This window comes from Notechis scutatus, chromosome 4 (genome assembly GCF_049901735.1).
Source record: "Notechis scutatus isolate UNSWTSFEM ecotype Mainland chromosome 4, rNotScu1.2, whole genome shotgun sequence".
Taxonomy (NCBI): Eukaryota; Metazoa; Chordata; class Lepidosauria; order Squamata; family Elapidae; genus Notechis; species Notechis scutatus.
The window spans coordinates 111,099,955-111,115,324 of NC_142012.1; the positions used below are offsets into that span (position 1 = coordinate 111,099,955).

The following is a 15,370-nucleotide window of genomic DNA, read 5'->3' on the forward strand; positions in this document are numbered from 1 at the left end:
TGGTTGCAGGATAGAAATGTATCTTTGTTGATCCAAAAATGTAAAAGCAGCTTGGGTTAAAGAGTTACATACAGTCTAGCCTGTTGAGACTTGACTTCTGGCAGAGTGATTTGCTCTTGTTGACTAACTCTTTACAGAAGCAAGAATAAACCTGACATACTTACCTTACTGGAAAGGTGGACATGCTGAGACAGGGGGTTGGGCTGGCAGAGAAAGCAGGCAGGTATCCAGGCATTTATCTATCCATCCACATTGGCGCTTGCCTCTAGGTGTTTGGATAATGGGAGAACGAAGAAATGTTCTTTCTTTCAAAGCCTGACTGTGGACTTCACACCTGGCATAGGCTTTTGACAACGCACATTAAAATGCTGAGAGAGAGAGAGAGAGAGAGAGACAGAGAGAGAGAGAGAGAATGTAGACAAATAATTAGAAGCAGAGGCTGTGGCTTTGCTGCATGTCATAGTTTATCAAAGGCTTGTCTAAACTGAAGGTGGGGAATCCAGGTGTTTTTATTTGTTGGAGGAATAGTGGTTTGACATTTTTAAGATTACACTTTTGGATCACAGGGTCTCTAATTTAGCTCTTACGCTCCAGTTTCTCGTAAATTTTCTCTATTTTTCTAATAACCAATTTCTTCTCTCACCAGTATCTCCTACTTTCCCTTCTTGCCCAAACCCCTAAATCCAGAGTTCATTAAAAATGTATTAATGTATTTTGCACATGTATCCAACTACATAAATATTGAGAGGAGGTTTGGTGCAGTGGTTAAGAAATCAGGCCAGAAAAAGGGAGATGAATGAAGACATCCGGGTGATCTTGGGCCAGTCACTTTTGTCAGCCCCAGGAAGGCAGCAATGGCAAACCACTTATGAAATCTTGCCAAGAAAACTATGAGGACTTGTCCAAGAGCAAAACCTAGGAAATCATGCTAGGGACCCTGCTATATTGGGGCACCCTGCTATTCCTCTCCCGCAGTGCTGCCTGCACGCCTGTCGGTCTCTAATCCATGAATTTGAGACTTCTACTTCTAAATAAAATGCATACTTTTGAGGAACAATAATGTGTCATATAAACACTTCCATGTAGTTACAATTTCCATTCCAGAGTTTCCTCCTGCTTATTCCACACACAAAGTAAAGCAAAAATTCCTTGTTGAGCTTTGCGGGACTTTGTTGGTACAACAACAATGGATCTGTGCAATTTGGGTTGCGCACTGCAACTGAAGCAGAAACTAGCCGAGCTGCAAACTCAGCCAATATTGTGAAATCAGTCAGGTCTGGAACTGCTTTTGAATTGGCGCAGATTCTCATGTGTAGAAATGCCCTTGCTTTTTTCTGCAGAAGGAAAGAGCCTTGTAGCTTTGTTCAGGTTTCTTTTGCTTTCTCAGCCTATCATGTGAGGAGAGCTGAGTGGCCTCTCACATCTGATTGCGCTGATGACTTAAGCAAAGAGATGATCACAGCACAATTGCCTACTGCAGAGTTCTAGCCAACATGGCAGCAACTCTGTACAGAGCTGACAATCAGCTGTAAGGCCAATTTTTTTTTCTTGCTTAATATCACCAACTCATCTTGGAGAGTGAAGTGCTGCTGCTCCCTGCTTGAATGCTGAAGTGAATATGAAACGGTCTGGTACTCATTTATACTTTCCAGTGTATTATTACTTTATGACTTTTTCTTGGAAGCTGAGAACATTTAAAAATGTGTACTTTAGGGATTAAGAACTGTGCAAAGCTTGTGTGCAAAGTTGAGCATATGGGGAGGAGTTGTGAATTTTCCAGGTTTTTGTAAAAATGTTGAGATAGCAAAAGGATATCCTGATACTCTGATATTAGAATTTATTGGCACCACTCTTAAAAAAAAACCTTAATAAAACATAATGGGAATTTGAATTCAGCGTCAACTTGTGGTATCCTGGTGATTAGGCAGGACTGAGATTTCTGTCTGAAAACTTAGGGAAGTTGTTCAGACAATCCCAGTAAACAAGAATTAGTTGGACTTATTATTTAATTTAGTATAATAAATGGTTCTAAATTATTTAATTTAGTATAATAAATGGTTCTTGTAATAACAGAACAGAATAACAGAGTTGGAAGGGACCTTGGAGGTCTTCTATTCCAACCTCCTGATCAAACGGGAGACTTTATACAATTTCAGACAAATGACTATCCAATATCTTCTTAAAAATCTCAAGTGACAGAACACCCACAACTTCTGAAGGCAAGCCATTCCTCTGATTAATTGTATGATTAACTGTCAAGAAATTAATTTCTTAGTTCTAAATTGAATCTCTCCTTGATTAATTACTCTCCATTGCTTCTTCTCCTGTCTTCAGGTGCATTGGAGAGTGGGCTAACCCCCTTTTCTTCATGGCACTGCTCAAATACTTAGCATGTATTCATTTAGTTTGTTTTATATATTTTAATACAGATTAAAGCTCTAGAGAAGAAATGTTCATGTATCAGCCTGGGAATGTAGATAGTCCTTGATTAATGATCATTTGTTCAGTGACCATTCAAAGTAAGACAGTGGTGAATGAGGCGACTTTCAACCAGTTTTCAGAATTGTGGTTGTCACAACATCCCTGCAGTCACATGATCACAATTTGGTTGTTTAGCTACCAGCTTTCATTTATGATAGTTGCAGCCTCCCATGGTCATGGAATAGCTTTTTGCGAACTTCACTGCTGGCTTCCCAGAAGCAAAGTCAAAGGGGAAGCCAGTAGTAGGTGGCAAATAATGATTACATGACAGTATGTCTAATGACCACACAAGATTTCCCTAATGACCACAACTGGAATTGTATGAATGGATATTGTTAAGTTGTCATCGTCATATGACAAAATGCTTTATGACTGTGTTGTGCCAGTCCCAATTATCATAATTGGGACTGGCACAACATAATTAGGACTATCCGTAAATGCCAGCTATATAAAACCAAAAATGTATTTCAGGCTATGATTTCACCTAGTGCTACATCATGGCACAATCTGATTATTTTAACAGACCTGGTATTTTAGCATTATCGATTCTGATGCAGTCGGAAGCTGATTCAGTGATACTATGCAAAGCCTAGGTTTTCTTTGAGTTGAGTTGCCTGATGTTCATGTCTGAACATTCCCAATAGCCGGTCTTCTAAGCAAGCAAGTTGTGATATTTACTTTTTTCTCCTAAGTTTCAGCTTTGTATGGGAGAAATTCGGTCTTTCATTTTACATTCCAGACTAGTTCTGTTTTATCCTTTTTCAAAAACCTGATCTTCAAAAAGCTTAAGTCACACTATTCATTGTTTTGTTTCACATTTTCCTCACCCAAAAGGATGAAGATTTTTGCTCCCTCAGAAGTTCTAAAGCTTTGGTTTTGCCTGTGCCATATTAGGGATCCCATTGGTTAACTTGAAGATTAGTAGGATAGACGTTACAACTTCTTTTTCCCCAGCAAGAAATCCCTTTTTCCTCTAGCTGATAAAATGCATACCATGGCAGTATAACGATAGCTTTGGTATTGGGCTTTTTCTCCGCCACCCGCTTCACAAAGGGCAGATTGGTATTAAGAGCATCAGCCAGATATGACAAGCAAGCACTTTAAAACAAGAACATTCCTGTCATCTTCTGCCAGTTTCTGACTGGCTGGTGATTAATTCTATTTCTTAAATCTCTTTAATGCGCTCACTAATAAGGAATGCATTTTGATGTTTATTTGGTGAACTGCTATTCAGAATATATTGTGGAAATTAGTCTTTGCTTTACCAGCTTATTACAACTCCATCTGAATAATAATGATTGGTGGGAAATCTTGACCTTTGTTTAATGCATCACTTTTGCATACAGAATTTGTCTTTAAAGGAATCTGAGTTGTTAAAAATTTAGTTATACCCTTTCGGTGGGAATATTCTCATGTTTACTTCATACATTCTTGCTGGTTTTTTGATATAGTGCTGGCTTGGTGACATGGTAGATCAATCTTCTCAAATATGGTGCCTTTCTAATATGACCAATTTAGCCTTACTTTTGACCTTGTTTTTGAAAAATTGGAAAGTAAATTTGCAACATACAAGTTGTCTTCAACTTATAACTACAACTGAGACCTGAATTTGAGTCATTGAACAAAGTGGTTAGTAAGAAAGATACCTACATGACTGCTTTGGTCAACAACCACAACCCTGGCTCTTCAAGTTGCAGTTGTTAACTGGCTATGCAGTTGTAAGCAGGCTTAAGTGAAAGAGCTGCCTGCCGAAGGATGACAGGCAGCTCCTCTTCCTGCATAGAAGGGAAGTCCAAGGAAGCATAGATTTTTGTGATCTAAGTTTTCATTCTCTAGTCTACTGAGGAGTTGCCTTTTCCATGCATGGAAGGGAAATTCAATGGTGTGCTGGAAAAAAAGGAGCTCAGATTTACACGACTTAACTTCCATTCTCTAGCCAAGTGCTGGAGTTGTCCTTCTGTCTGTGCTTTTTAAAAGTCCGTCCTAACTTTGAGCAGTTGCTAAACAACTGGATGTAAGTCAAAGATTACCTGTATTTTGCATTTGTGGAAAGCTATTACTAGGCAGATAATAATAGATACACAAGAAAAATACTCATAAAAAGCTCATTTGATTTCTGAAAACCTTAGGTGCTTTAAGCAGTACCAACAAGGTCCTTACTTATCTGCATGACTATGGTGTAATATGGGTTTTCTTCCAAGTTATATTTTCCATATTTAAAAGTATTACACGTTTTACTTCATGTGAAATATGAAACAGAACAAAAAGAAAAAGTCCTAACTTGCACATCTATAGCAATGATGGTCAAAGATAGGAACAGGCATGATTGTGCTTAGAGATATGACTGCAACACACAGTTGTTAAGTACCGGTAAATCTGGCTTCTCCATTGACTTTGCTTGTCAGAAGATTGCAAAAGATAACCACACAACTCTAGGACATATGACAAATGTCATAAATATGAGTCACTTGCCAATTGTCTAAATCGGGGCTGTCAAACTCATGGCCTGCGGTCTGGATATGTGATGGGCTGGCCACGCACACGCCCTGTTTAGCAAAGGGGAAAAAAGTTGTGATACATCATGTGACACCACTGTGATGATGCGAGTTTGACACCCCTGGTCTAAATATTGATCATGTGTCCATTTACTGCTGCAATGGTTGTAAGTATGAAAAACAGTGATAAGTTTTTCAGTGTCATTGTAACCTTGAATGGACACTAAATGTGTGTTGTATTTTGAGGGCTATCTGTAACAATATGCCCATTGAAGACTCATTTGATACCTGCAGAAATCTGACCTATTGATTTTAATTTTAGAAAACGCATGATGAAAACCAAACACCATCTTTTTATCATCAAGTTTATTGTGACAGGATGTTTGGGCCCAGGAAGATCCCACTGGGATGTTAGAGAACATCCAGTTAAGCTACTTTGTCTTCTGATAAATGGATGTTTTGTCATTAGATATGCCCACTTTGGAAGCCATTTTAAAAATAGAAGTCTTGCATTGCATCTATCCTGTATTTGCATCCATCATATGCTCTTAAATTCTAAATGTAATTTTAGGTACAACAAGTTGCCTTTCCCCCTACATCCTTGTAAAATAAGCACCATAGGCAAAGGCAACTTTTAATTCAGTTAATTAATGTAATTGTGACAACATATAGGCTAAGGAACTGAATCCAGTGTCCAAATCACATAGTCTTTTAATAGAACATCATAAAAGGTTGTCTAGATTAGGTTTAGAACTACTTTCACTTCCCACATTCATAATGATCTTAGACTAAAATGGGGAAAAGGAAGCTCTATTTAAAACTCCACTTCTGTATTGCTTTACTAAATTGGAATTATGTTATTATTAAAATCTTTGCAGATACAGCAAGTGCTTCTATAAAATATCTGTTGCACATTTGACTGAAGTACTAGCTCATAAACCTTCTGAACTATAAAACGGTTGTTGTCAATCAGCTCCTTGCAATAATTTTTCATCAGTGTTAAAACAAAGCTATAGTGTTTCACCATCCTTAAAGATTGTATCATAGTGGATTGCAATAAATGTTTTATTAAAAATGCCTACCCCTGATTTAGGTATGTTGCCTTAGTCTGTGCTTCAAAAATGAGAATTGGGACTGTATCAGGAAATAAATGAAAAATTAGTAAGACAGGCTTTAATTTTACATAATAGAAGTCTAAAATATCTCCAATATAAATACTGTATAACTAATGAAACTTTTGGCTTTATTCTGCACAAAAATAGTATAGTATAATAAAATAAAATTTAAATCATATTTCAACCCATATTCTGAGAACCATATCTAAATCAAAATGTTAAAGGTAAAATGCTGTCACAAGTCATGGATATGGGTTCCTTTAAATTCAGTCATTTTAAAATGAATGTGGATTTAGGTTAATGGCTGATGAAAATAAAATAAAATAATTTGGTAGATTTAAAGACAATAATTAAGACCATAGTTAACATAACTGACTGTTTTGCAAAGGTACAGATTCCTGAATGCTGCCAAGAATTGTACAAGTGATGAAACCAATAAATGTATGAATTGAATTGCACAGAAGTTTCTTTAATGACTAAGTAATGCTAACATTGTTGTCCTGGATGAAGTTGAATATTTTTACAATTGATTGTCATACTTAATTTTGTGCTATAACCATTATTTTTTAATAAAGTACATTCTGTTTGGTGATGAATCCATTTGCTAGCTGGAAAGAATGTTGAGTAGTGAGGATATTGGTTGACTATTAACGATTTAGCTACATTTTAGGAAATAACTTAGAGTCTAATGTGCAGCTCTTATTTGCATGGAAAAACCAGATAGAAAAAGTGTTCTTGATGGAATTGCCCAAAAAGGTGGACAGTCAAAGATACAATTAAAAGCCAGATAATCCTTTAAATAGGATGTGGAAATGTGTGGTCCTCATGATATTGTTGAATTCAGGTACCCAATCAACTTGGCCATGTTAATGGAATAAGAACTGAAAGGGCCCCATATTAGCCATCATTCTTATATATGGGCATAAAAAATTTATTGTTACTATTAGACTGCTGGGATTACTGGAAAATTTGTTTTTGTTATCTTCTGTTATAAAGTACAAGAAGTAAGTTATTACTATAAAAATTGACAATCCTTCACTGTGTGGGAACTATATTTTTCTCTAGATAAGTAACATACTAATTCATATATTACTGCAAATCAGAATGTAATTTATTAGCATAGCACTTGAATAAATCAACCAGGCATCTGATGAAGTGAGCTGTCTTTTTTTTAAATAAGTCGTCATGCTTTGGACCATACAATTGTAATTTATTTAACAAATGTATAGTTAAAACAAACCATGATTTAGTGCCATGATTGACTCTATTCACTACACTTAATTTACCCTTTAAATAATGTGGACAGAAAGCTCAACTAATTATCAAAGGTTTGGCAATTGAGTTAATTTGAATTTAAGCTCCTTGTTGAAGAAATCATATGCCATAAGTCATGAAGGAAGGAGCTTTCCTTTTTCTGGGGAAAGGTCATGCTGCAAATTAATAAGTTCTCTATCAGTTCTTGTCCAGTGTTTCTTCCCTTAAAATTGTGAGATAAACCAATGCAAGGAGCCAGCCTTGGCTGTATATTTTAACTCAGTTTCTTCTTGGTTTTGTTAATAAGAAGGACCTACAATGAGATACGTGGCCTCAAATGTTAACAGCTGTGGTCTTTTGCTATTCTGTCTTAAGTAGAGCCAGTCTTTTCACAATATCTTAACTAGGCATACCAGATATCACTGCAGTAACTTTGATCAACTTTGCTGCCATATAGAAAAGGTGTCCAGTTGCTCAAAGTCCAGATATGGTATGTTTAATGTTGACATGATTCTTAAAAGCTATTAACAAAAAGATTGGAACTGCCCCTTGGTCTGCAATCTAGTAAGAATTTAACTCCTATTTTCTTGCCGTAACAAGAAAAATGTGTTTTAAGGAACTGATTATAAGGGAAATAGCATTTTACCTTTAACATTTTGATTTATGATATGGTTCTCAGAATATTGGTTGAAATATGATTTAAATTTTATTTTATTATACTATACTATTTTTTTGTGCATAATAAAGCCAAAAGTTTCATTAGTTATACAGTATTTATATTGGAGATATTTTAGACTTATATTATGTAAAATTAAAGCCTGTTTTACTAATTTTTCATTTATTTCCTGATACAGCCCCAAGCATATTTTATTAGCATGAACGTATTGCTTATACTTGTTTACTACCAAAGAAGCATTTGAAAAATCAACTTTACCTATTCATATTCATATTCATAGGACCCAGACTGTTGGGGCAGTATGTTGACTCTGTAACCGCTATAAAGCACTGTGAAGCAGTATATAAGTATAAATGCAATTGCTATTATTGAGCAAGTTGAATTACTATTTACTATTTTATTTATTTGAATTTATTTTAACATAGTACTGATGTTCATAAATCATTGTTAAATTTCTCTGTGTTAATGATATATATGGATACAAGCATCTTGAGAATTTTGGATTATTGGCAAATATTCACGGCTACCAATTAAACCAACAGTTTTGATCCTATGGCCAATATTAGGATTAGAAAAATGTTCATATGCAGATGTTGTAGTACTCAGGAATCAACTAGTAATACATTAAAGAAATGTAAAATTTGATTCCTAGTCATTTTTCTTACTTAAACAGAGACTGTTGATTCTATCACCATTTTTGTGTATATGTGTTTGTATACACACACACACACACACACACCAGTTCTAATAAACACCACTACATTAATCAATGACTGCTAGATTATATCCGTAGAGTAATTAGTAGTATGGCATTTTAGTTTGTATATTGTATTTTGCTGTTATCCTTGTTCAAAACAAACCAAACAGCCATTTTCTTTATTAGAAGAGATATGCTGCTGCCATATTGTGCATGAAGGCAAAAGAGAAACAATTAAACATGGGTAAGCATCAAGTCTGTAGTGTCTTACATAAAAAAATGTGCTGGACGAAACTAGTCATATAGCACACCAGTGGTATACAGTATAGACTTTTTTTGCACTACAAAGAATGTGTTGCTTATGTGTGAAAACTTTCCAAAACTCTGGGAAACCCAAGGAAGAAAGACACTTATGTGGGGACAAGTTAAGAAACTAACTGTACACATTGAAAGAAAGTGTGAAGTGGATTGCCTGGCATACCTCTACCTTAGATCTACCACAGATCTTTGCTATCTTTTTGAAATGCGTGAAAACATTGTGTATGCATCGACTCACATGCATGAGTATGTGTGTGTATGTGTGTTTTTATGTGTTCATGTTCACAGAGCTCCTGTGTATGCTTAGAGTCCTTGCTTTGACAGGGTCCCTTCTTATGTTGAGAAATTCTTTTGTCTCTCTATTTTTTTCTAATGTATCCTAAATGTTCAATTTACACAGTCCATTCAATCCAATTGAATTGTATGTAGGAGTTGATCAGACTGAGCCTGAGTGAAGGGTCAAACGTGTCACAAGTCTCGAATCCCTTTATGGCCACAGGACATCAATGGCCAGCCATCTAGATTAGTTGATTCTTATCTGCTGCCAATTTGCTTTGATCGTTTGTTGTTCAGAGTTTTACAGACAACTTTAGCATACACTATATTCATTTGATCTTCCTGGACTCCTGATTTTCTGAGCTTGATATTGTATGTGACCAAGAGGTTTTGCTAGGAGCCTATCATTCTATGATGTCCCAGCTTTCATGGCATGTTGAGAATCATCTGAAAAGAAATAACAGCAAACATACTGTTGCTGAGTATGTTGAGATCACCTTTTTAAGAAGCTATCTATAACAAGTATTGATTGGTTTCATGTTGGTCATTACCATTTGTTGTCACATTATCACATTGTCATGTGCATTTAATGCTTGATGATAGCTAAGTAAACCTATATTTGGGAACATTATGAAGAAAACCTGACACTTCTTGTATTGTAGCAGGTGAGCATGAAAGAGTTATTCTTTAGTCAGATTGGAGTTAGTTATTGTTAGGTGAATATTTCGAAGAACTTAACAATTTGCATGCTAAAGATTTGTGTTTACTTTTAGCCATGCACACCCAGTGCTTCATTTATGTAAATATTTTTGTGATTAATACAGTTTAGATTCAAAGAACTCAACATTAAATCAGCTGTAATATTTCAGTTATATTGGTATGTGTAACTAAAAGTTAAGTCTATGTCAAAGTTAACACAAAGGTTGGGGAGGGTATCCTTAAGATACGGGAAGATTCCCACCCCCCCTTCTTTATTTTTCTTCTTTATTTAAGGGCAAGAAGTAAGGTCACTAAAAGAATCAAACCCTGATGTGGGTAAATGAAACATGAGGCCTGCTGACTTTCTAAGAACCCTTTAAATAATATTCTCTAGGGTTTCATTTTTGTACTGTAGACAATTGTAATATTTTTGGGAAGGTGGAATGCTGTTAAAGAAGGGTCAGGCTTGTTGTTTTTCTAACCAAAGAAGGATAAGAGTTATGAAATTGGAGCTTATTTATAAAAGTTGGGAAATTTTATACATTATTTCCACCACTGTAGAAATAGTAATGTATACCTTACACTGCAATTTCCACTCTGTTTTTATATCATCTACTTCTACAGCTGATGAAGCAGAACATTAGAAAGGTAAAACATGAATTATATCTGCAAAATTTGGAAGTATGCCTTTCCATTTCTGGTATTTGTTCAAAGCCAACAGTGGAAGTAGATCTAGGAGCTCTTCTCATGTATCATTTCATGCAGGAGTTGTGTGATTTGACTCCTGTTTTGGACCTACTGGGAGTCCTCATTTAGCAATCGCCAATTTAGTGATCGTTCACAGTCATTGCAATCATGAAAAAAGTAACTTTTTGATCAGTCCTTGCATTTATGATCTTTGCGGGCCTGAAGTAAAATCCTAAGCATAGTCAAGAGTTAGTAGTGACCGCTTTGCTTATTGACCAAATGCCAGTCTCAATTATAGTTGCTAAAGGATTAATTGTTTCCTGACTGGTCTCTGGTTTAATCTCTCACCCTTACATGGTTTTGATTTTATCTATTTCTTTTCACCCCATTGTATTCTATGGATATTATTGAACCTGCTTTGTGTTTAGGACAGCTTGCTGATTAAGAAAGGCAGAAATGTTGCAAATAAGCATGGAATGTTTTGTGCAGCTTCTTTTAATGCTCCTTGTCCTCTCCCTAAACAAATTCAGTCTATCCTGGAAATACCTACTGAAAACCAACAGATACAAAATGCATTAATACATTACATATGAAACAGCAGGATTAGCCCATTTTGTCTTCCATTCCCTGCTCCTGTCTTCTTTCCAATTGTATCTGAGATTTCACACTCATTGCTTATGGGCTTTAGGATTTGCCTTTGAATCCTTGAGGGCAAGAACCGAGCTTAATATTTAATGGGGATTCTTTTAAGAAGTCATGAATTTCATGCCCGGCATGAAATTCTGCTTCCACAGAGTTAAGACCTAAGCACAATTCCACATATAGCTGTGAAATCATTTAAAAACAAGCTTTGCAAGGGGCACAAGTTAAAGAAGACAGCTGCTTTGTACTGCAGTGCCATTGCTGCTGTATCAGCAAATACATTCCCGGGAGGGCATTCGTGATGAGCCCACTATATGAAAGATTTCATTGTTTGGCAGCACTGTTGCTTTCTATTTAAACTCAAGATTCTACTTTTGAGGGACTTCCCCGAAGATTTTATAACATTTGGCATTTGTACACTATTTAAATTTTTCTGTTAAATACGTGTACCGTTAATAAATATTTTCATTTTTACAGACTGCCACAATCAGATTTTTAGAAAAAAAACTAGGACGGGATCTTTTATTGTAAGAATATTACAATTTCAACTTACGAGGTGTACTTCGCAGTCAAAAGTTTTAGGCATAATTGTTTCCATTAAAAAAATCCCTGGTGTGTGTGTGTGTGTGTGTGTGTGTATTTAGAGAATTAAATATATATGGAATCATTTTTCTTCCCAATGAACAAGAGGGTCCTCTCTGAAAGAACATATTTACTATTTGGCAGTTTTGGCATATTGTTTTGACTAGTGGTAGTCCCAACTTTCGACAACAAATGAGTCCCAAATTTTTGTTGCTAAGGAAGGAAGGAAAAGAAAGATAGCTAGATAACAAGAAGAAAGAAAGAAAGAAAGAAAGAAAGAAAGAAAGAAAGAAAGAAAGAAAGAAAGAAAGAAAGAAAGAAAGAAAGAAAGAAAGAAAGAAAGAAAGAAAGAAAAGAAAAGAGAAATCTAGATTCAAAAAAGGAGTTTGGTGTTCTCCCAAAAAAGTGTCTTGGAAAAACACCAACATATATCATATTGTGACACTAGAAGATGGGTGTGAATAATCTATTCCTTTTACCTTAGGTACCAAGTCTTTGTAGCTCCAAACCACAGGATGATGTCATGTGTTTTGAGATTTGCAAAACCATATGCTGGCCTGATAATACCACAAAGAAGTAATAATAAGAATATTTGGGTTTTTTTGGAATAATAGCACTCCTCCATGACTTAGAATACTGTATTGTACAATAAGTTAAGGGCATGTAATGACTTTTGTGCAGCTGCCTTGCGAAAGCAGTCTAACTGAAGAATACCCAAGATTCTTAGAAAAGATTTTTCTAAACTAACATTTTAAATTGTAAAACATGAATTTTTTATTTTTGAGCATTTTGATCCTTGTTAAATTTTGTGTGTCTATGTGTGTGTTTATAAAATATTTTGATGCATTTTGCAGCAGTTCTACAGTGTTAACTCAACTTTGGATGAAAAAGTCAATTTTATGCTTATAATGTTGACATTCTAAATTGTAGTTAATATTGATAGAACATTTTATTTTCAATAATCTAAATATAAATGTAATAAATAAATAAATAAAATAATAGAATGTTAATAATATCCAATTAATATTTATAAGCATCACTATATTGAAGTGATGTATCAAGGTTTATAACTACATCATAACAAGAAATGGAAAAAAGAAAAGATTTCCGTAACCTGATGTCTTTTAGTTCTGAAACTGAAACATGCAGAATTCTGCAATGCAGAATTATCCCAGATTGACTAAAACTAGCATGGACTATACAGATAATTTTGTTTTATTGTGATAGATTTGAAATGATCCTATACTTGTCTATTCTGTACTCAGCAGGATCCTTGATTACCATTAATTCATCATATTTACCTTAAAACTATTAACATATTGACATTAGTCTTCCTTCCTTCCTTCCTTCCTTCCTTCCTTCCTTCCTTCCTTCCTTCCTTCCTTCCTTCCATCCATCCATTCCATCCATCCTTCCATCCATCCTTCCATCCATCTATCATTTTATATGTTGTATTGATGCATTTATCAATGTCTGCATTGATTTCAAATGTAGAACTTTAGATAAGTTAAATACTACTTAATGCATATTAAAATCTTTCATTTTTATTTAATAAGTGGTAAATATATTATCATTGGTAAAGGGCATTAAAGCAAGTCTCAGTCACTAAAAATTTTGTAATTGATGAATTTTGCTATACATTTTTGCTCTACATTATCCTTTAAGGTAGTTGTGGGATTCAAAAGTTTTTACTACTTGTTCTGTGGGAGTGGCTTGGTGAGTGTGGTGTGGCTTGGTGGGCATGACATAGGAAGGATACTATAAAATCTCCATTCCGATCCCACTCCAGGGGAAGGTTACTGCAAAATCCCATATCTTCCCCACCCCACTAACCTGCTTTCCAGCTCCGTTCTCCTGTGCAGATAACAAAGAAGACCCAGCTGATCAGCTGGGACTCAGGAGGCAGAAATATATGTGGGGGGTGGGGGCAGTCAGAGGTGGTATTTGCCGGTTCTCCGAACTATTCAAAATTTCCATTACTGGTTCTCCAGAAGTGATCAGAACCTGCTGAATACCACCTCTGCTTTAAGGATAATGTTTCGATAGTAGTCTAACTGTAATTTTTGAATACCCTGTTGAATACCCGCTTTTGCTCTATTTGGTTGTGATATGAAGTCAGTCAAAAGTTGTATCATGTTCACTAACACTTATCTTGGCAACATTGATTAATTCTACATCTTTGTATGCTTGTTTCTTTCTTTTGTATCTCCCCTCCACTCATCCCATTCTTGATAGAGCGATCACCACACAGGCCTATCCTGCAAGCTGGTCTACCAGCCAATACCTCTGCAGTTGTTGGGAGTGATGCTGAGTTTGTCTGCAAAGTCTACAGTGATGCCCAGCCTCATATCCAATGGATAAAACATGTAGAAAAGAATGGAAGTAAATATGGACCAGATGGACTACCACATTTGGAAGTTTTAAAGGTAAGTTTATTATTATCTTTATTGTACATGTTTGAGACAATTATTTTACAAACGTTATCATGAAATGGAACCAAGGGATCAAATTCATTTGAATGAACTAGAACCTTTTCATTTTGCTGGTGTGAAAATAAGCTGGTGCCCACAGAGTTATCGTTCGACGTAATCTGGTGATTTACAATACTCTTGACAGAAATAAAACCAAACATTTGTTTGGCAATTTATCCTCTACACCAGTGGTCCCCAACCTTTTTTGTACCAGGGACCAGTTTCAAGCAGAAACACTTTTTCAAGGACCGGGGGGGGGAGAGATTCTATTTTCCATTCCCAAAACTTTATGTTTACCCTACAACTAGCATTAAAGACACCTGACTGCAGTCTTTCTAGTTCTAGGTCTTGCCCAGCTGTGTAGCTACAAAATTTCATGCAGATGTTTCTCTTATCTCTGTTTGGTGAAAACAGGAATTGAATGAGGAGCATTTAGTCAGTGTGTTTTCCCTAGGAAGCTCCTGTAGTCCTTGTTTAGGGATCATTCAGAGCTACGATGGACCTCTAACATCCAGCCCAGGAAGAAACTGCTTCAAAGAAGCCGGGGGGTGGTGGCTTTTCCTGTCGCCGCAGCTCCTCCGAAGCGCCCGTTCACCCCCACCCCACCCGCCCGCACGCGGTTCAATCCAGTGCTCCGTTCTGCATGCCTGCCTGCCTGCCTTCATTTCTGGTTGTTTCGGAGAAGCTTCGGCTGATAAAAAGAGGCGAATAGTTATTATTCTCAGCCGAAGCTGCTCCGAAACAAACGAAGGCAGGCAGAACGGAGCACTGGATTGAACCGCGGGCGGGCGGGGTGGGGGTGAACGGGCGCTTCGGAGGAGCTGCGCCGACAGGAAAAGCCACCCCCGGCTTCTTTGAAGCAGTTTCTTCCTGGGCTGGTGGAGGAGCGAGAGAGCGACTGAGAGAGGAACGAGGCGGGAGGAAACCGAAGCCGCTGAGCCAGAGAGCAGGACAGGCTTTGGTTGCTTCCTCCCTCC

The 15,370-nt window shown here is 36.4% G+C and overlaps 1 protein-coding gene across 31 annotated transcripts in view; it reads left to right on the top strand.

Annotated features, from left to right (window-relative positions):
• FGFR2 (fibroblast growth factor receptor 2) overlaps positions 1-15,370 on the top strand; it is a 157,569-nt gene that overhangs the window by 111,618 nt on the left and 30,581 nt on the right. For all 31 annotated transcript variants that reach the window (XM_087964427.1, XM_087964414.1, XM_026669517.2 and 28 more), the window contains one exon: positions 14,158-14,348. In XM_087964427.1, coding sequence (XP_087820553.1) covers positions 14,158-14,348 — 191 coding nt within the window. The remainder of the gene's footprint in view (positions 1-14,157; positions 14,349-15,370) is intronic.